At 45.3% G+C, this 19,898-nt stretch overlaps 1 protein-coding gene across 5 annotated transcripts in view; it reads right to left on the minus strand.

The window, feature by feature from the left end:
- The window catches only part of ST3GAL5 (ST3 beta-galactoside alpha-2,3-sialyltransferase 5), a 48,639-nt gene extending 29,484 nt beyond the window's left edge, over window positions 1-19,155 (minus strand). Inside the window, exon 1 of one of the 5 annotated variants that reach the window (XM_039541433.1) lies at window positions 18,896-19,155. In XM_039541433.1, coding sequence (XP_039397367.1) covers window positions 18,896-18,938 — 43 coding nt within the window. In that variant the 5' untranslated portion in view covers window positions 18,939-19,155. Of the gene's footprint in view, window positions 1-16,201; window positions 16,221-17,672; window positions 17,850-18,895 lie in introns of those variants that run through there. The other 4 variants (XM_039541429.1, XM_039541428.1, XM_039541430.1 and 1 more) reach the window with 4 other exon arrangements.
- Between the last annotated feature and the right edge of the window lie 743 nt (window positions 19,156-19,898).

Below are 19,898 nucleotides of genomic sequence, written 5' to 3' on the forward strand. Positions count from 1 at the left end.
AGAATGGATGCCTTTCTAAAGGAAGACTCTAATTCAACCAGAAATTATAGGATTGATGCAGAAAGTCAGCCTAGATAGTCATAATGGTGCTTTCTGACCTCAAAAATTATTAATAAAAATTGACCTCATCCTCTGGAGTGGATTAGGGTTTTCTGTTTCTTAAAGATAAATTGTGCCTCCTAAACAAGTGTAATTTTCCCCATTCTACATTTTATTTCTTAAAGATTCTGCTGCTATTTCGCTTGGATGTGAAAAGCGCTGTGCTGTTTTACTGCATTTACATACTGCAGGTATCATTTTGCAACAAATCTGTATGCTGGTGAACTGCTCAGTCTCCCTTGTTTAGCCAATTTGAGCATTAAGAGACTGAAAATATTTAAAAACTGTCTTTAAGATAATCCTTCTTAATTTGTGGGTTTTTACAAACTGATTTTCCATGAATGAAAATTCTGTTATAGAATCCTGTGCAGTTTCTGATTCTGGTACTGATGTTTTATATTAAGAAATGCATTTACAATCATTGGGCTCTGAAAAAGAAGAGAGAAGCCCCAGGCTGCCAGAACCCGAGCCACCTACTGCTACCCCACCCCCACTGCCACAGAAGCCCTGGGCAGCCCAAGCTGGCCATCCAACCCAAGCAGCCCCAGCGGGCCCAAGGCTGGGCCTCCCCAGAAGCACCGGAGTCACCCTAGTGGGTCCGGGGCCACCCCAGATGCCCCGAACCCGGCATCCCACAGCAGCGGCTGCAGCCAGGAATGGCAGAGCCTTCCCTGGTCTATTATACCTGCCGCCCATGATAACAAATGCTAATAATTATGCCCAGCTCTTACATATCATTTTTCATCAACAGACTTCAGAGCACTTCACATTATTTAATATATTAATCATCACACTACCCCAGTAAGCCGGGGAGGGGGAGTACTATTATCCCCATTTTACAGATGGAGAACTGAGACACGGAGAAGGTAAATGACTTTCCCAAGATCACATGGGAAGTCTTTGGCAGAGCAGAGAATTGAACCTAGGCCTCCCAGGTTATAGACTAGTGTCCTAACCACTGGACCATCCTTCCTAACAAAATATCTTCACACATGGCTCTTGGATCTATTTCACATTTAAACAAAAAACAGTCTCACAACTCAATGGGAACATAAGAGTACTCAGCAAATTGAAGTACCCTCAGCTAGAAATATTTGTACTTTGCCTGACTATACTGACTGTACAACAGTATTTTATTTGTGCAGTTTGAAATGGCTGTGAGAGGAGATAAATAGATTCAGAGCTCTTTCCTCATGTGCTTTGTAAGAATACCAGCCATTTTGAGCACTCTTCTTTATGCCATTTGCTTTTCAGATGTATTTTCAATAAACCAAAGACCATCAAGTTAAATAATCTGTGACAGGAATAATTTAGCAGTAACTGTTGAGTGGGTAACGCCATCAGAAGCAAAGAAATTATTCCAATCTTTCTTTCAGTTGTGTGACAATTTTCATAGAACTGGAAGGGACCTCAAGAGGTCATCTAGTCCAGTCCCCTGCACTCTTGGCAGGACCAAGTATTATCTAGACCATTCCTGACAGATGTTTATCTAACCTGCTCTTAAAAATCTCCAATGATGGAGATTCCACAACCTCACGAGGCAATTTATTCCAGTGTTTAACCACCCTGACAGTTAGGAAGTTTTTCCTAATGTCCAACCTAAACCTCCCTGGCTGCAATTTAAGCCCATTGCTTCTTGTCCTATCCTCAGAGGTTAAGAAGAAGAATTTTTCTCCCTCCTCCTTTTAACAACCTTTTATGTACTTGAAAACTGTTATGTCCCCTCTCTGTCTTCTCTTTTCCAGATTAAACAAACCCAATTTTTTTTCAAATCTTCCTTCACCAGTCATGTTCTCTAGACCTTTTATAAGGTGTTCCTGTAAGCTGCCCTTAGACCATCACTGCAAAGTTTACTAACAATGACCCATACGGAAAAATTGTATCAGATTTCAAGACTATCTCAAAAAGGCACTTCAGTAATTAAAACAAAATGCGTCAGTTTTTTTCTGATGGAAAGGTAAATATTTGGATTTGGGATTTCTCCTCCTATTTAGCATCATATGATAAATTAGGGTAGTACCAAATTTCACGATTCTAGTTGAGAACTGGCAAGTCAATTATATTAGTTAAGATCTAAATTGTATTAAATACAGTTCTCTTTCTCAATAATGCATTTGTTTTGTACCATAATGTTAGAGACAGGCCTGAATTTCACAAGTTCCGTATTTTTCCCCCAGCCAAGAAGTTTTCTACATTACATCTGAATTACGCAGCAGAACAGCATTGAACAGGTGAACTAATAATTATGGAACAATGTTAACCGTTCAGCAGCATTTTTACAATCCTATTATCTAACCCTCCATGACATGGTGGCAAAAGTTACACTTTTGATTTTCATGTCATTAAAGAACTCCTGATGGAACCACATTGGCCTCTTACTACTCTTCATCTTTTTCCTTCACCTCAGAATAGTCTGCAGTTACGCATTTAATACTGTCTTCTCAAGAAATCATCAGCTCTCCTGAACTCCTTTTTCCCTTAGAGATTTTCTTCTCGCAGGATCTTACCTACAAGTTCCCTGAGTTTATTAAAGTCTTCTTTTTTGAAGTCCATTGTCCTTATTCTGCTGGCTCTCGTCCCTTCTCTTAAGGAAAAGCATGCATGTGTATAGACTGGTTTGTTGTTTTTAAGATATGTTTTCTTTGAGATGCTTTTACTCTAAATAAATCCTTTGCTTTAAGGAGGCTGTCTGGTCACTGATTATCACTATCATTGCTCCCAGAGGGAACAGAATCGCAGGGTCTGGACATAAGATAGACTTGCAAAGGTAGTCACAATTGATCCATTGGAGTCTGAAGCCAGAGTCCACTCAGAATGAGAGAATCACATGATACCATCCTGAGAGAGGTGACAGCCAGCAGCTCAAGACATGAAAGGGGAGACCGGGGAGCAGTCAGAGTTGCAGTTAGGTCAGAAACTAAGACACACCTTGTGGTTTTATATTTATTAGAGAATTTTAGCAAGAAATTTCCTTGTGTTACCACCACTTCAGCAGCACCAATGGGAGCCTTGTCAAAGTCAAGTGGAAATTCCTTGCTAAAACTGACTAGCACAGGGGTAGGAAACCTATGGCACGCGAGCTGATTTTCAGTGGCACTCACACTGCCCGTGTCCCGGCCGCCGGTCCAGGGGGCTCTGCATTTTAATTTAATTTTAAATGAAGCTTCTTAAACATTTTAAAAACCTTACTTACTTTACATACAACAATAGTTTAGTTATATATTATAGACTTATAGAAAGAGACCTTCTAAAAACATTAAAATGTATTACTAGCACGCGAAACCTTAAATGAGAGTGAATAAATGAAGACTTAGCACACCATTTCTGAAACGTTGCCGACCCCTGGACTAGCATGTGCATGGAAGGGGGGTGGAGGAAGTACAGTGTGAGATGTATCTACCCTATGTTTCTTAAAATTTTTCCTTCATTGCCACTACCAGTTCAACAGTTAGGAAAGGGACAGATAATAAGACAAAATATAATGACACTGTAGAAATCCCTGGTATGCCTGCATTTTGAATACTGTGTGCAGTTCTCTATGCCCCATCTCAAAAAATATATTTTAGAACTGGAAAAAGTACAGAGAAGGGCAACAAAAATTATTAGGGGTATGAAACAGCTTCCATAGGAGGAGAGACTAAAAAGTCTGCAATGTTCATCTTGGAAAAGTTTGACGGGAGGATATGACAGAGGTCTATAAAATTATGGAATGGAGAAAGTGAAGAAAAAAAGTGTTATCTCCCCCTTTACATAACACAAGAATCACAGGACACCCAATGAAATTAATAGACAGCAGGTTTAGAAACAAAATGAAGTACTTCTTCACACAATGCACAATCAACCTGTGGAAAGTGTTGCCACGGATGTTGTGAAGGCCAAGAGTATATAACTGGACTCAAAAGAGAATTAGATAAGTTCCGGAAGGATAGGTCCATCAATCGCTATTAGCCAAGATGGTGAAGGACAACTCCCTGGTCTGGGTATCCCTAAACCTCTGACTGCTAGAAGCTGGGAACAGACAACGGAATGGATCACTCGATAAATTGCCCTGCTCTGTTCACTCTGAGGCATTTAGTACTGGCCATTGTCAGAAGACAGGATACTGGACTAGATAGACCTTTGGTCTGATGTAGTATGCCATTCTTATGTTCTTAACTACACTAGCAGTAGCAAGGTGAGAGTGTTAGCATAAATAAGCCTCCAGGCAGCTCAGGGCATTCAAAGCACTATGACATCTAACACTGTTCAGAGCCGATCTACATGGCACTGCTTAGAATGCCAGCAGCCTCCTGGAGTCTCTTCTACAAGTAGTGCACTGTTGCTACCACCAGTGAAGCGAGTTTTTAAAGAAGTGAGCCTAAGTTAGACAAGGCTAAATCTCCATTTGGGCTTGCAGGAGAGGAGCAGTTTAGAAGCAGCTTCAATGTTTTCCCTCACAAACATTAAAAGATTAAAGAGGCTAGGACTCTTCAGTTTGGAAAAGAGAAGACTAAGGGGGGACATGATAGAGGTATATAAAATCATGAGTGATGTTGAGAAAGTGGATAAGGAAAAGTTATTTACTTATTCACATAATACAAGAACTAGGGGTCACCAAATGAAATTAATAGGCAGCAGGTTTAAAACAAATAAAAGGAAGTTCTTCTTCACGCAGCGCACAGTCAACTTGTGGAACTCCTTACCTGAGGAGGTTGTGAAGGCTAGGACTATAACAATGTTTAAAAGGGGACTGGATAAATTCATGGTGGCTAAGTCCATAAATGGCTATTAGCCAGGATGGGTAAGAATGGTGTCCCTAGCCTCTGTTCGTCAGAGGATGGAGATGGATGGCAGGAGAGAGATCATTTGATCATTGCCTGTTAGGTTCACTCCCTCAGGGGCACCTGGCATTGGCCACTGTCGGTAGACAGATACTGGGCTAGATGGACCTTTGGTCTGACCCGGTACGGCCTTTCTTATGTTCTTATGTTCACCATGGCATGGATTGGTAACGATCAGTGGACACGTACACTGAATTCTTAATATCATGTTTATACTGACCCCCCAAAAAATAAATCAATCAGGTGCATAGGTCATCACCAATGATAGCAACAGTGGAAGCTGTGGGCAGGACACTGGCCTCCGGCGGTCAGAGGACACAGTAATAAAAATGCCTGCACCCTCTTTACACTACAATGTCCACTCTCACTACCACCAGTGGAGAAAAAAAAATCAGAACCATTTTTTTTTTTTAATTTTCTGTAGACACAGCCATGGTGCTAGTAATTGTAACACAGATACTAATTTTGCTAGTACAAACAGACAACCACTCTTGTCTAGCAACAGAGCAGCACGGTAATGAATCTTTCATTATACAAGGTGATCTCTCTCCATTTCTCATAGTGACGAACTATTGCACTGCCTTCATGTGAGTTACAAAGGACAGATTTTGAAAGTTAGACAAATGTCCAAAGTTAACAACACTCTGAGGCTCCCTGATGAACGGCAAACTCTACAGAGAGTAATTGTGGGAGCTCTGACTGTGTAATATGAATAGCATGGGGACAAAAGAGGGCCCACCAAAACCTACTATGCTCAGAATCAACCAAACTCTCCTATCCATCAGTTCAACTGTTATATTTAAAAAAAAAAAAAAAACAAACAAAAAAACAACCACCACACACACAAAGTATCTACTTGAAGTATTCTCTGCTATTTAACATGCGCCTTTATCACTGAGGTTAGCTATTCCGAAAATGAGGTTAACCTAACACACAGGAAGACTTAAGTTACAAAACTACACTACACTAACATAACGCTGGCAGTAATGCTGAAAAAATAAGTGAGACTGTTCAATTCCTCAAAGGTCAGACAATGAACTCATTAGACAAAGCTTAAGATGAAGGGAGGTTCCAAAGAGGATGGAGCTCTGCTGTTCTCAGTGGTAGCAGATGACAGAACAAGGAGTAATGGTCTCAAGTTGCAGTGGGGGAGGTCTAGGTTGGATATTAGGAAACACTATTCCACTAGGAGGGTGGTGAAGCACTGGAATGGGTCACCTAGGGAGGTGGTGGAATCTCCATCCTTAGAGGTATTTAAGGCCTGGCTTAACAAATGAATTAATGGATGAATTAGTTGATGTTGGTCCTGCTTTGAGCAGGGGGTTGGATTAGATGACCTCCTAAGGGTCTCTTCCAACCCTAATCTTCTATGATTCTAAAACAACAGAAGTCTTCAGGGAATTTTGGAAAGGCTGTGGAATTTCTTGCTCCAGAGTTTCTTTTGCATTCATCTCTATATTAGTATTCAACACCATGTGACTCTTGGATTGTTCATATTATTCAGCTATTTTATGCATGTTTTATCATGTTCTTGGTGATTTAGCTTCTATAATTAGATACCCCTACCTGCATCTATAGCAAGGGGGGGCAAACTTTTTGGCCCTAGGGCCACATCTGGGTGGGAAGACTGTATGCAGGGCCATGAATGTAGGGCTCAGGGCAGGGGGTTGGGGTGCAGGAGGGGTGCGGCAGGGGACTCAAGGCACAGGGTTAGGGAACTCAGGGCAGGGAGCTGGGGTGCAGGACGGGTTTGGGGTGTGGGCTCCGGCCCAGCGCCACTTACCTCAAGCAGCTCTGGGGTGGCAGCAGCGCGGCTAAGGCAGGCTCCCTGCCTGCTCTGGGCCCGTGCTGCTCCTGGAAGTGGCTCCTGGGAATGGGGTGAGTAGAGGCAGCAACTCCACACGCTGCCCTCACTAGTGGGTACCACCCCCGAAGCTCCCATTGGCCGCAATTCCCTGATCCCAGCCAATGGGAGCTGCGGGGGGCAGTGCCCGCAGGCAAGGGCAGCGCATGAAGCCCTCTGCCCTCCCCCCCCCACCAGGGATCGCAGGAACATGGTGCCGGCCTCTTCTGGGAGCGGCGCCAGGCCAGAGTAGACAGGGATCCTGCCTTAGCCCTGTTTCACCACAGAGCTGGCAATCCCGCGGTCCGGATTGAAAGCCCTGATGGGCCGGATCCGGCCTAAGGGCAGTAGTTTGTCCTCCCTGATCTACAACTCAGCATCTACACATTGTAGTTAAACTCAGATTCAAAGACTTTAAGGCCAGAAAGGACCATCGTGTTCATAGACTCATAGACTTTAAGGTCAGAAGGGACTATTACGATCATCTAATCTGACCTCCTGCACAATGCAGGCCACAGAATATCACCCATCCACTTTTATAACAAACCCCTAACCTATGTTTGAGTTACTGAAGTCCTCAAATTGTGGTTTGAAGACCTCAAGCTGCAGAGAATCCTCCAGCAAGTGACCCGTGCTCCACGCTGCAGAGGAAGGCAAAAAACCTCCAGGGCCTCTGCCAATCTGCTCTGGAGGAAAATTCCTTCCCGACCCCAAATATGGCGATCAGTTAAACCCTGAGCATGTGGGCAAGACTCACCAGCCAGCACCCAGGAAAGAATTCTCTGTAGTAACTCAGAGCCCTACCTATCTAGTGTCCTATCACTGGCCATTGGTATCTGCTAGCAGTGGTAGATCAGTTTCATGCCACTGTAGGCAGTCTCATCATACCATTACCTCAATAAACTTATCAAATTCAGTCTTGAAGCCAGTTAGGTTTTTTGCCTCATTGCTCCCCTTGGAAGGCTGTTCCAGAACTTCACTTCTCTGATGGTTAGAAACCTTTGTCTATTTCAAGCCTAAACTTGTTGATGGCCAGTTTATATCCATTTGTTCTTGTGTCCACTTTGGCACCCAACTTAAATAACTCCTTTCCCTCACTGGTATTTATCCCTTTGATGTATTTATTGAGAGCAATCATATTTCCCTTCAGCCTTCTTTTGGTTAGGCTAAACAAGCCAAGCTCTTAGTGTGTCCTCTCATAAGGTAGGATGATCTGAGAAATGGAAAACCTAATAGCCCTTCTCTGCACCTCTTCCAGTTAGAATTAATCTTTCTTAAACTCCTTTCAGCATGACCTATTGTAGTCTTCCCTTTATCCAGTCCCTTACCCACCTTTCAATTCTCATATAAATCCCCATCTTCTCCAATTTAACTAATAATTTCCCATGTGGAACTGTATCAAATGCCTTACTGAAATCCAGGTACATTAGATCTACTGCATTTCCTTTGTCTAAAAAATCAATTACCTTCTCAAAGAAGCAGATCAGGTTCATCTGGCACACTCTACCTATTGAAAAACTATGTTATATTTTATCCAAATTCCCATTTACCTCTGTGTCTTTAACTACTTCCTCTTTCAAAATTTGCTCCAAGACCTTGTATACAATTGAGGTCTTGGAACAAATTATTTGCAGGCCTGTAGTTTCCGGGATCACTTTTTTCCCCTTTCTTAAAAATAGGAACTATATTAGCAATTTTCTCGTCATAGGGTATGTCCTCCAAGTTTACAGATTCTTTAAAAATCCTTGCTATTGGGCTTGCGATTTCATGTGCCAGTTGCTCTAATATTCTTGGATGGAAATTATCTGGGGCCCCCAATTTAGTCCCATTAAACTGTTTGAGTTTGACTTCCACCTCAGATGTGGTAATTTCTACTTCCATATCTTCATTCCAATAGTCATCCTACCACTACCCCTAAGTGCTACACTAGCTTTATTAAAAATTGAGGCAAGGTATTCATTTAGGTGTTGGGTCATGCCTAGATTATCCTTAATCTCCATTCTATCCTCAGTGCTTAGTGGTCCCACTTCTTTCCTTGTTTTCTTTTTATAAAAATGGCTATAGAACCTTTAACTATTTGTTTTAATTTTCTTTGCAAGGTCTAACTCTGCTTGGCTTTTGGCAGGTCTCACTTTTCTCTACTCTTTCTGATTTCCAAAAGGTAGCTTTCCTTGCTGATCTTTCCCATCTTCCATTCCTTATAGGCTCTCTCTTAATAACCTCTTTTGAGATGCTTGCTCATCCAGTTTGACCTGCAATGCTTCCCTGTGATTTTTTTCCCCTTGCTTGGGATGCAGGCATAAGATAGTTGCGGTCCAGTCTACTTCCCTAAATAATTCCCTTAATTTTTTTAAGTTTGTCCTTTTGAAATCTAGTTGCAGATCTATTTTTGTTTAAGTGTATGTTTTAGGTATCTCTTTGTTCTTTAACATTAGGCTTGGAAGGATTAGATTTTTATTGGAAACTTTTAGAACTGGGTGAACTATGGTTTTAAATTGAGTTAGAATATTAGCATAGGCAATAAACCCAAAGCATGTGACCACATATAATGAAATCATGAGAAAGAAGAGTTGTTTGTGTTAAACTTGTAGTGATCCTTGAAATACCAGCATTATCTTATTTAAGGTTAAGCTGAGGTAATGGAAAAAAAGAAAACATGGTTAACTGGATATCAGGTACAGTGTTCAGTCTTAAAACTCCCTGATCTGACTTTGGCCAAGATCCAACAACGAGCAGTAACATCACTTGTTTATTATAGTGTATAAGTAGCAAGGTTTTCTAGGGGTTTCTTTGACAGAGCTTTTCCTTAACCCTTTGGAGTCATGCCATGATGGAAAGGTATCTCCTGGACCTGTTCCTGTTGTGAGTAGCTGGCCAATGTTTATAACTGTATTGTTGCTAGAATGTGGTATACAAATGCATATGTGCTTGTATTTGTCTTTTGGATGTAACCAACATCAACTGGCCTTTGGACAAATAACTGAATGCTTGTGTGGAAACTGAGTCATGGTAAACCTTAATAAACTTATTAGAGAAATTATTTCTAATAGTTGGTAAATGTTGCTTTCACTATACGCACACAAACCAATTACAAATATTTCTATAGATGATCATCCAGATTTACATATAGGCAAAGGAAGAAAAATGCTGCTGGAGAACTAGAGTTTGATTTAAAGATAGTTACTTTGTATATTTTGACATGTGAAGTTGACAAATTTTTTTTATTTAAGTTATAAAGCTTTAACCTTCTAAATCTCAATATCTAGTCATTAAATAACTATTGTCTGACACCCCTCATAATTCTCCACAACTGTGAACATTTAAATGGATAAAAATAAAAAATGCTTAAAAATAAAAACATTGCTATATTATCCATCTAAATTACAAAAAAAAAAAATCAAATTGTGCCAAGCCTATTTTCATTATACGTGGCTAGTCAGAACGAAAGTTGGAGGGGAAGCAATGCAGTTCAAGGGCAGCAGCTTGGTTGGAATCCCAACCCTGGAAGTTACTCAGGCTGCTGGCTGCTTGCGGCCCACCAGCGCTGGTAGCGGCCACTCGCCACCTGACCAGCGCTGCAACTCAGCAGCGCTGCCTGAGCGCTGCTGGCGCTGGGGGCTGGCTGGGGACACTGTGGGGGCACCAGCAGCGCTCAGCAGGGCTCAGTGCACCACAGTGCAAGCACCACCAGCGCCTCCAGGTCACCCTCCTCCTTATTACCTCAGGGAACCCCCCCTGTTCCCAGAACTCTGCCTATTGCCTAAATGCCCTGCCCTTGCCTCAGGTCCCTCTGCTTTTGCCTCTTTGAAAATCTCCTTTAAAAAATCTGCAAATCTAGTTGTGCAGCCATCAGTTCATGCAGCCAGGGTTACAGTGCAATCAATTAATCAGTTACAGGTTAGCACAGCAAGTGCCAGGGCAGGACAGCATGCTCTCAGGTGTGCAGCACAGGTTCAGCTGAGCACGTGGAGCGTGTGTGGGCAGGTAGGGGCACCAGTTGGGAGAGCAGATATCAGGAGCAGATATGAGGGGGGGACATGCTGGGATAGGCTGAGCAGATATCAAAGTTATGGCTGGATGGGGAAGAATCGCGAAGCCCGAGAGATGCAGCCGATCACCGGAGACGAGTGGATGCCCGAGATCCGATCCGCCCCACATCGACAACACACTTGGGGTGACCCCGACAAGATGGGGGGTGGTGGGGATGGGGACACTCCAGGGGAGGAGGAGGAGGAGGGAGAGGGCGGGGGAGGGGGAGAGGGGGGGGAGGAGGGGGGGAGGAGAAAAGAAGGAGGATGGGGAGGAATGGAGGAGCAGGAGCTCTCAAGCCAGGAGAGCCAGGAGGGAGCCAGCAGAGCAGCAGCAGCCAGCAAAGGGCAGCAGCAGATTGCAGCCCAGCAGCTGAGGAAGGCTTTGTTTTTCTGGGTGGAAATTTTTCTGGGCTTTTATTTTTATGGATGAATGCATGGCAGCGTGGCATGTGGGATATGCCGATGATGTATATCGCGTCCGTGTATCAATCTGTTATCATCCGCGTCATGCTAGCGCTTCATCTAGCACTGCAATATGTATGCCAGCTGATCCAGGGTGTCCCTGTGTCCCTTGTGTCCCGGTGACCCGCGCCACCGCGGCCACGCCGCCAGTGGCCGCCCAGCCATCTCAGCGCAGGGACGCCATTTGGGAACACAGGCACGGGAGTCCCCTAAAGAGCCCCATCTGCTCAGTGACTAAACATCCCCGCTGTTATCTTCCTCTAGAAAAGGAAAAATCTTTGAAAAAGACTGAGAAGTGAGAGGATCTAGGGAGAGAAGATCCACCTCTGCCCCTGCATCTCCCCTCCTCTCCTCTCACTCAACCTCAACCTCCACCACTCCCACCCTCTCTCACCCTCACTCTCTCTCACCTCACTTCCTTTTGTTGCAATTTCCTTTTGGTTTCTTTTTGTGATAAAGAAATTAAAGAAGAACTTGCAAAGTGTGTAAGAGACAATGGAGACAATGGATACAATGCTGCCCGTGTGTGTGCTGTGTCTACTCTGTGTGTGTTCTGTGTTTTGACTGGACTGCCCATGTGTTCACAAACATCCAGATCAAAAAAATCAGAAAAAAAAAAAAAAAGAAAAAAAGACAAAACAGAAAAACTGTTTCTTGAGAAAAGAGAGAAGAGAGAAAAGAGAAAGGGGAGAAGAGAGAAAGAAAGAGAAGAGAAGAAAGAGAAAGGAGAAGAGAGGAGGAGTGGCCAGCGAAGCGAGTCGGAAGAGTGGAGCGAGCCCATGCGCTGCGGAGTCATGCTGAACACATGCCCCTAGACTACCCGCCCCTGCCCCACCCAATGTGTCTCCTGTGCCCTTTCCCCCCCGCCCCTTCACCCCCACCACCCCCCCCTGCCCACACCACCACCTCCCCCCACCCACCACCAGCTGCACCCACCAGCCCCCCCACCACCCACCACCCCCACCCCCCCCACCCCACTCCACCCCCATCACCACTGCATCACACCATGCAGCATGCATTAAACAGTGCAGCAAACATGGCCAGACACACAAAACCAACCCACACTGCAAACACCCACACCCTTGCCTCTTTTGTTTCTGTTCTGTGTGTGTCTTGTCTTGTTTGAATGTTTTGTGTTTGTTTTGTCTTTTCAATTTTTTTTTTCTTTATTATTAAAGAATTTTTTAGACAGACAGAATTATAAAGAAAAGAGAAAGAAAAATTCAAAGAAAAAAGCATATTTATTATGGATAATAGAATATAATAATATAGAGTATAACAGTGTATAATACACTATTCATTACCAGGCAGCACAGCACAACTTTCTTTCTCTCTCAAGCCAATCCTTCCTCCCCATCCCCCTCCCTCTCCCCTGTGCTGCTCTCCTCTCCCTCTCCCTCTCTCTTCTCTCTCACTGCCTCCTGCCCTCCTGCTCCTTGCCTTTCACCCTTCCATGCCTTTTCTTCACCTTCATACCTCCCCTATAATGGGGCCTTGGCTTTCCCCAAGCGCTGCTTCCCCCAAGTGCTGCTTCTCCCCCAGTCTAGCTTCACATCAAGCAACAGCTCCGAGCCAAAACGCGCTGCCATAAATCAGTCCAAGCTCACCTGCCTCCTCAAAAGCACCCTGTCTCCTTGCTCCTGCTCCTCCTGGCTAGTCTCCAAGTATGGCCCTGGGCAAGTAGCGGTCTGGAAGTGGATCTCAGTGGGCATGATCTTGATCCCCCCTACTGGGATCCCCCTCTCTCAAAAGAACAGGCCCTGGTTCTCCCTGCACCTCTCTGCATCTTCCTTCTGTTCCCATGCACCATCATGCCATGCACCCTTCACGCAAGTAAGAATGCGCCCACCAATGAAGCAGCGCCTGGAGAACCCCTGGAGAACCAACGAGAACCATGCTCTACGATGCCATGGGGGGGGCCAGGGAAGCCCCATGCGTCCCATCTATCGCCCCATCAGTCCCCCCCACAGTTAGGCCATTTCCCATCTGTCCTGCCATGTCCCCACAGGATGCGGTCTCAGAGTGCAGGATTGCCTAGCAGGATTTTGCAATTGCCTTGCAAAACTTGCATCAAAATCAATTTCCCCACGTTTCTTTCAAACTGGTTCCTGTCTGGATCCTGACTGTGCCAGCTGTCTCCTTGCCATCTGCCATCACCCGCAGACCACCTTTGTCAGGGCGCTCCTTGCGGTGCAAGCTCTCAATCAGAGTGTCCAGGAGCAGCATGAGGTCCCATGAAAGTGGCTTTCAAGTGGCTCAAGTTCTGCAGCTTCTCATCCCAGCCTTCCCCAGCCATCCCGATGATCCCCCACCACCTGCCAGTGCGAGCTGAGCCCAAAAGCAAGCGCTCAACGGTGAGTGAATTTTTCGCGAATGCAAGCAGCACTCTAGTCACACACGACGCAGACAAATCCATGATATCATCGACGGACCACTGTCACTCACTTGCTGAAGAAGGAACTCACTGACCAAACGTGTTGCTTGTGCTGGTGACATCATCAGAGTCCAGCAGCAGCAGCAGATTTCCAGCAGAAATTGCGATTCACGAGAGAGAGAGACAGAGAAACACAGAAAAATACTCACAAACGCTGCCGGAATGAATGCTGGGATGTGAAGCGATGCGGCGGCGGCCTGGGCAAGGACAGGAAATGACACTTCCTTCCTTCTCCCTTTTCCCTCAAACTCCAGGCCAAAAAAAAACGGGCGCGAGGTGTGTGTGATGTCTGATAGATGGCCACCACCACCTACTCTGACAGCGCTGGAAGTGTGGTGCTGCAGCCACAGGCTGCTGCTGGTGGCTGTGTGTCCACACCCTGGCTCCGCACCCTTACACACAGCTGAGCAGCGCGCTGCTACCAGCGCTGCAACTTGTAAGTGTAGCCAAGCCCTTAGAGAGGTGAAGGCACAGGTTTTTTTCCTCCTCCGTTTCTCACCTACAACCCTTTCTTTTTGGTGTGTGAGCATCTCCATCTCCCAGTAAGTTTTCTATATGCCACTATCAGACTTTATTAAAAGAAACATAGGAATATAACAACATAGAGCCTAAGTCAATAATACAGTGAAGAGAACACTCAGTGTAAAGTCTTACTTTTTTCAAATACACTGGTCCACTTCCTTTTTCAGAGCAAGAAAGAATCATTTTATAAAAGAAAATAGTATGTTGGTGTATTTGTTGTATTTGAAAAATCAAATCAATAAAAAATAAAAAGATGTCAAAATTTTTTAGAAAATGGAAATGCCACCTTTGATCATAATTAGGGATAATGAAATTCTGGTGAAGAAGTTTAAGCAACAGGAGGTGTTGAATCTGCAGGGCTTTTCGCGTAAAGTTAAAAAAGAAGAAAAATAATATGTTCTATTTTGTAAAGTTATGAGTGTATTAATTATCACCACACCTTAGGTTATACCAAAAAACTATTTCTGTGTAGTCAAGACCCTAGGACACCTGGTTACAGACACCTGTGCACATGAACCACCTGTTGGGACACTCACCTTATTTGTTTAATAAAACATGCATCAATGACACCTAAGAAAGGGAATGGTTTTCTTTATCGGTCTCTACCACATTACACAAAATAAGAGCTTCACAAAATTACAGAAGAGGTTCAGTACCATTTCTGATTGCTGAAACAGTACTGCACATGTGTCCTCAACTACACTTTCAGCTAAACAACCATTCTCCTGACACCTGTTGCCTGTAGCATCTGTTATTTCTAGTGTAAAAGCCAAGACAAAAACTTACTTTCACTTCCACCAAAGCCCACACTCAATTCTTCTAAATCCCATGGGGGAGGCAACCTTCCTTAGACCTCAGATAAATATTTTACCAACAGATTTTACTTAAAGAGTCTTACAGCATATTAGGTTGGTGTGAATGCTGTGCTTGAGTTAAACTATTCACAACAACACCCACAATGTTATTTGTAAACCAAATTTATTCAACTATGCCAAAGAAACCACATATAATTGGAGACCTAAGTCCAGGGCTAGTCTAAGTTTAGAGTATCATCAGAATTTAGCTCAAAATTTAGGTACATAAATAAGTTTTTACAAAAGCTAAGACCATGAGAAACATTTCCATTATCTGTCTTTTTTAAGTCCAACAGAGAGCATTTTAAACAAAAATATTTCCTTGTAGTATCTGCAACCCAAACACTAAGTCTCAGCCATGTAAGAGCCTGAAATTGAAGCCAATTAAGTCCATGTTCACTGTCCAGAGAAAAAATAAATAAAAAACCCAAATGAATAGTTAATCAAATTAGATGTTTTACCTGTTCATTTTTATTAACCTAAATTTCCATTTGCAACACACAAACACATTTCTAACCTTTACAATATCTCTTTAAATCTGGCAGAATAAAGAAGCACACACACATTTTGATCACCCTTACAACTTCTGAGTTGAAAAAACAGAAATAATCATCCAGGAAGAAAAAGGTTCTTTTCCCAAAATAAATTCTTAAACATTTCTCCCCTACCCTCACAACTGTAAAGGTCTAAAGTAGCATTTTACAATTATAAGTTAGAATGGCAAAATGCAGAAGATAAGCAGAATTACCATCTTCCTGAGTACTATTAACAAGGCCAGCCTTAGGGAAGAAAATGGAGCCCCGGGCAAACTTGTCTTTTGGAGCCCTTTCTTTGAGTTTGAGTACAGCACCATGGGGCTCAGGGCACAGGTCCAGCTCCTGGCCCCGGAGCCCGGCCAGGCTGCACAGGGAGGAGTCCGGGGCTCCCCTGGGCATGCACCCTCTGAACACTTAGCAGGAGGAGAGTGGGTGCGCAGACACCACCCATACCCACAGGAAGGGAAGAACCAGGGGCTGGCCCAGTGGCTCTGCAGGAGCAAGCCCTGCTGCCTGTGTCTCCCCACCAAGCTGGCAGCTCAGGGCATCATTGCCCACCCCCTGCCCAGGCGCTCCAGCCCCGGGTTCACCCACACTCACCCTGCTCCAGCAGCCCAGGCCCGCCAGCTTGAAGCACTCAGACAGCACTCCCCTGACTACAGCACCCTGAGTGGTTGCTCACCTCACAAGGCTTTGTAAGGCTGGCCCTGACTATTAAAGAGGGCCAGGGAAATGTGTTTTAATAGCAGAAAAAACTATTTCTTTCTGCCTTGCAAAAAATACTCACAAACCACATATTCAAATGTAAACTTATATGTTCCAGGGGAAACCCAAAGCAACGTAAGCCAAAAAAAAAATTCTCTTCTCAAAAATAGTGCTGAGAAAGACAACTGTTTCCACCATTTGTTACGGACTCACATCCACAATCTTGGCACATGTCTATCATTTGGAGAAAGCCTTCCTCGCTCTAGATTAAAGGCAGTTTTTAAAGTTTTGCTATCTTTTACGGCAAACGGTTTTGTAAATTTCTCTTTCATTTTGAAACCCATTTAATCTCTTTCAGTTTCACAGCTGTGAATCTAGTAGATCCTCAGCCCAATTTAGAGCATCAGACCACACAACAAAGAGAGAAATGATGCAACATTTTTTTATTTTAATGGCAAAGCATGCAGCACAGGCAATTATATAGTCTATGTGTTCCACCCACTCACTCCTGGTTGGCAACAGAACCCCAAATCACGCTTGCTGTAGCTTCCACAATTTAAATGAGACGCTCCTATTCAGTAGGATATGCCCCCAGTACTGGTACTTTGGAGTTTTGTGGCCAGCACCTATGGAAGCCCCCTACTGTGCCATCACCCATGCAACTGGGCGTGTTCCAGCTATGCAGCTTAGTTACTTAAAATAGCAAAAATGGGGTTTAGAAGACCCCACAGCTAGTTCCAGCTTGTGTGATTGAATATAGCAGGTAGCAGGGATGGTACAGCTGAGAACTTAATCCATTTAAAGAGGTAAATTTACCCAATAAACAGGATTTTCCCTTCCTCTGGACCAAATAAACCACTTCTCACAAACTGCCCTCTCCACAATCAAATCCCCTCCAACCCATCCCTTCTAAGAATGCTCCTCTTCTCCCCCTCTTACCGAGTACCCCAACACTACCCCATTTCCAAAATCTCCAAACCTTCATTATTAGCCACCAACATCAAAACTTCTTCAATAACCCTCTACAGTTCTTCCCTAACCCAACAGACCCCACACAACACTTCCATAACCCCATACAAACCCGGTAACATCCCATACAAACTCTCCCACCACCTCACAGCACCAAAATCTTCCCAACAAACTATGTAACTAGAGCGGTGGGGGGGGGGGAGGGGGAGATTTCAGCTGACCCAAAACTATTAGTGAATTCATGTCAAATTCACCATTTTGGTTTGGTTTGGTCAGGTCAAAACTGCCTTGACATTACCAAAATGTCATTTTTTTCAGGTTGGAGTAACAAAACAGCTGAAGGAAGGGGTAGGGGTGCCCCCTTTATAAAGTTTAGTCAAATGGTTAGTGTACTCACCTGGAACTGTAGGAGAGTGCCTTACCACTGGGCTGGATATTCTGGTGGAGGGTCTCAATCTAGATAATTAATCAATCATTGGAGCAGTGATTGAAGTTGGGTTTCCCACATCCTGGGTGAATTCCCTAACCCCTGTGGAGCCATAGACTCATTCCCTTTCCCTAGGGCACTGTCATTATGAATAACTATGAACTGATAGTATGAATGACAATGAACAATTGGACCAGGGAAAGAGAATGAGAATGCCTCTATAGCCCAGGGGTGTAGGGCACTCACAGGATATGGGAGGTCCAAGTTCAATCCCTGATTTAAGGACTGTTTGTTTAAACAGAATGAAACAGTTTCAACAGGAGAGAGACCCACACCAGAACATCCAGCCCAGTGGTTAGGGCCCTCTCTGCAATGTAGCCAACCCAAATTCAGAGAGGGCAGAATAGAACTTGGGTCTCCCACATCCCCAGGAATAAGGGGAGCACCACCAGCCTCCCCCTCCCCAGTTTTGAGAGTACAGTCATTCTTTCAAAAAAATGCCTGAAATCAAAACAAAAAAAAATACCAGTTGGCTTGAAGAAAGTGTTTCACGCGGCCCAACTAGAAATGTTTCCTGATTTTTTTTTTAATATGCCAAAAAAATTATTAAAAAAATTTGTTTTCAGTTCAACCCAAAACAAGGTATGTTCAGAATTGCCAGAGTACTGAGAAATCCATCACTAACTGAATTCTGCCCATAACAGTCCCTTACAAAGTTTCTGAACACCGTCCTTGCACCCAAACCTGCCCAACAACCGCCTACAGACCCCATAACATCCCCTACAGACCTACCACCACCCCAGAACCAACATGCCCACAGCCTCCTACAGGCAACTAATACTCCCAGCCAACACTCCTGCCTGTAACCGCTTACAGAACCCGCACAATACCCCCACAACGCCCTGCAGACCCAAAATATCCCCTACAAAACCACCCCATAACCCTAAGGCAACCCGAACCCAAGCCCCACATAACCACCTACAGGCCCCCCCACATCCCCTAGAAACACCAGCCCAGCCCCTTACATCCCACATAGCATTGCCTACAGAACCTCTCCCCATAACCCCCCACGGGCAACCGGTACAGACCCCCAACAACCCCAAAACACAGTCCCGCCCCCCACAACCCGCCCCAGCCCCCAGCTCATCCCGCCCGGCAGGCCCCGCCCCCGTGGCCCCCTTCCTAGCCCCTACCTGCGCTGGGCTCCGCGCCGGCCTCGTCGCGTTTCCTCTGCATGGGGGGGAAGCGAAGCGCCCGGCAGCCCCAGCCCGGCCAGCAGCTCCGCTCCGCCCGCGGCTGCGCTGGGCTCCGCGATAACCGGCTCGGGCAACCGCTCGGCTGCGGGCACGCGACACGTGGAGAGGCCCAGCCAATCGCACGGCGCCGGCTCTGCGGCGGAGAAGGGGGGGAGGACGAGGGCGAGCAGGGGAGGGGGCCAGGCCGTGAGGGGAAGGGACTGGGGGAGGGGGAGGGACACAGGACCGGGCAGTAGGCCCCTGAGGCGGCTGAGGGGCTCGTCCCCAGAGACCTGCCCTCCTGGGGCGGCCCCGCGGCACCTCTCGGGGGGCAGAGGCAGGCGCGTGGCCCCTCCCTGCGAAGGATTCGAAGCCCCCCCCGCCCCCCTTCCTGCGTCCCCAGCAGAGCGGATCCCTGCCCCCTGGGACGCCCGCTAAACAGCTGCGGGGTCTTCTGCGCTCAAAGCGCAGCCCTCCAGCCTTTGCACTGAAGGACAAGCTCCCTCAGGATAGGTCTTCAGTACAGATTCCCCTTAGGGCTTGGGGGGAGGGATAGCTCAGTGGTTTGAGCATTGGCCTGCTAAACCCAGGGGTGTAAACTCAATCCTTAAGGGAGCTATTTAGGGATCTGGGGCAAAAATCTGGAGCTTAGTCCTGCTTTGAGCAGCAGGTTGGACTAGATGATCTCCTGAGGTTGTGAGGTCACTTCCCACCCTGATATTCTATGATTCTTGGAGAGGCAGCATTCACCAGCTGGAGTTCTGCTGGTGTGGACAAAATCTTCCCCAGTGAACACTAGCAGTGCAGGCAGAAGCACCCTTCTGTGGGCAATGTTGCTTCCAGACTGAGGGTTTTGTTGGTCTAACGGGGTTGATGGTGGGTGCAGCTTTTTCAACACTCCTGGCTGACATAACTATGCCCCTGTCAGTTTTTAAGTGTACAGTAGACCCATCTTCAGCAT

This window comes from Mauremys reevesii, linkage group 5 (genome assembly GCF_016161935.1).
Source record: "Mauremys reevesii isolate NIE-2019 linkage group 5, ASM1616193v1, whole genome shotgun sequence".
NCBI classification, from domain to species: Eukaryota; Metazoa; Chordata; order Testudines; family Geoemydidae; genus Mauremys; species Mauremys reevesii.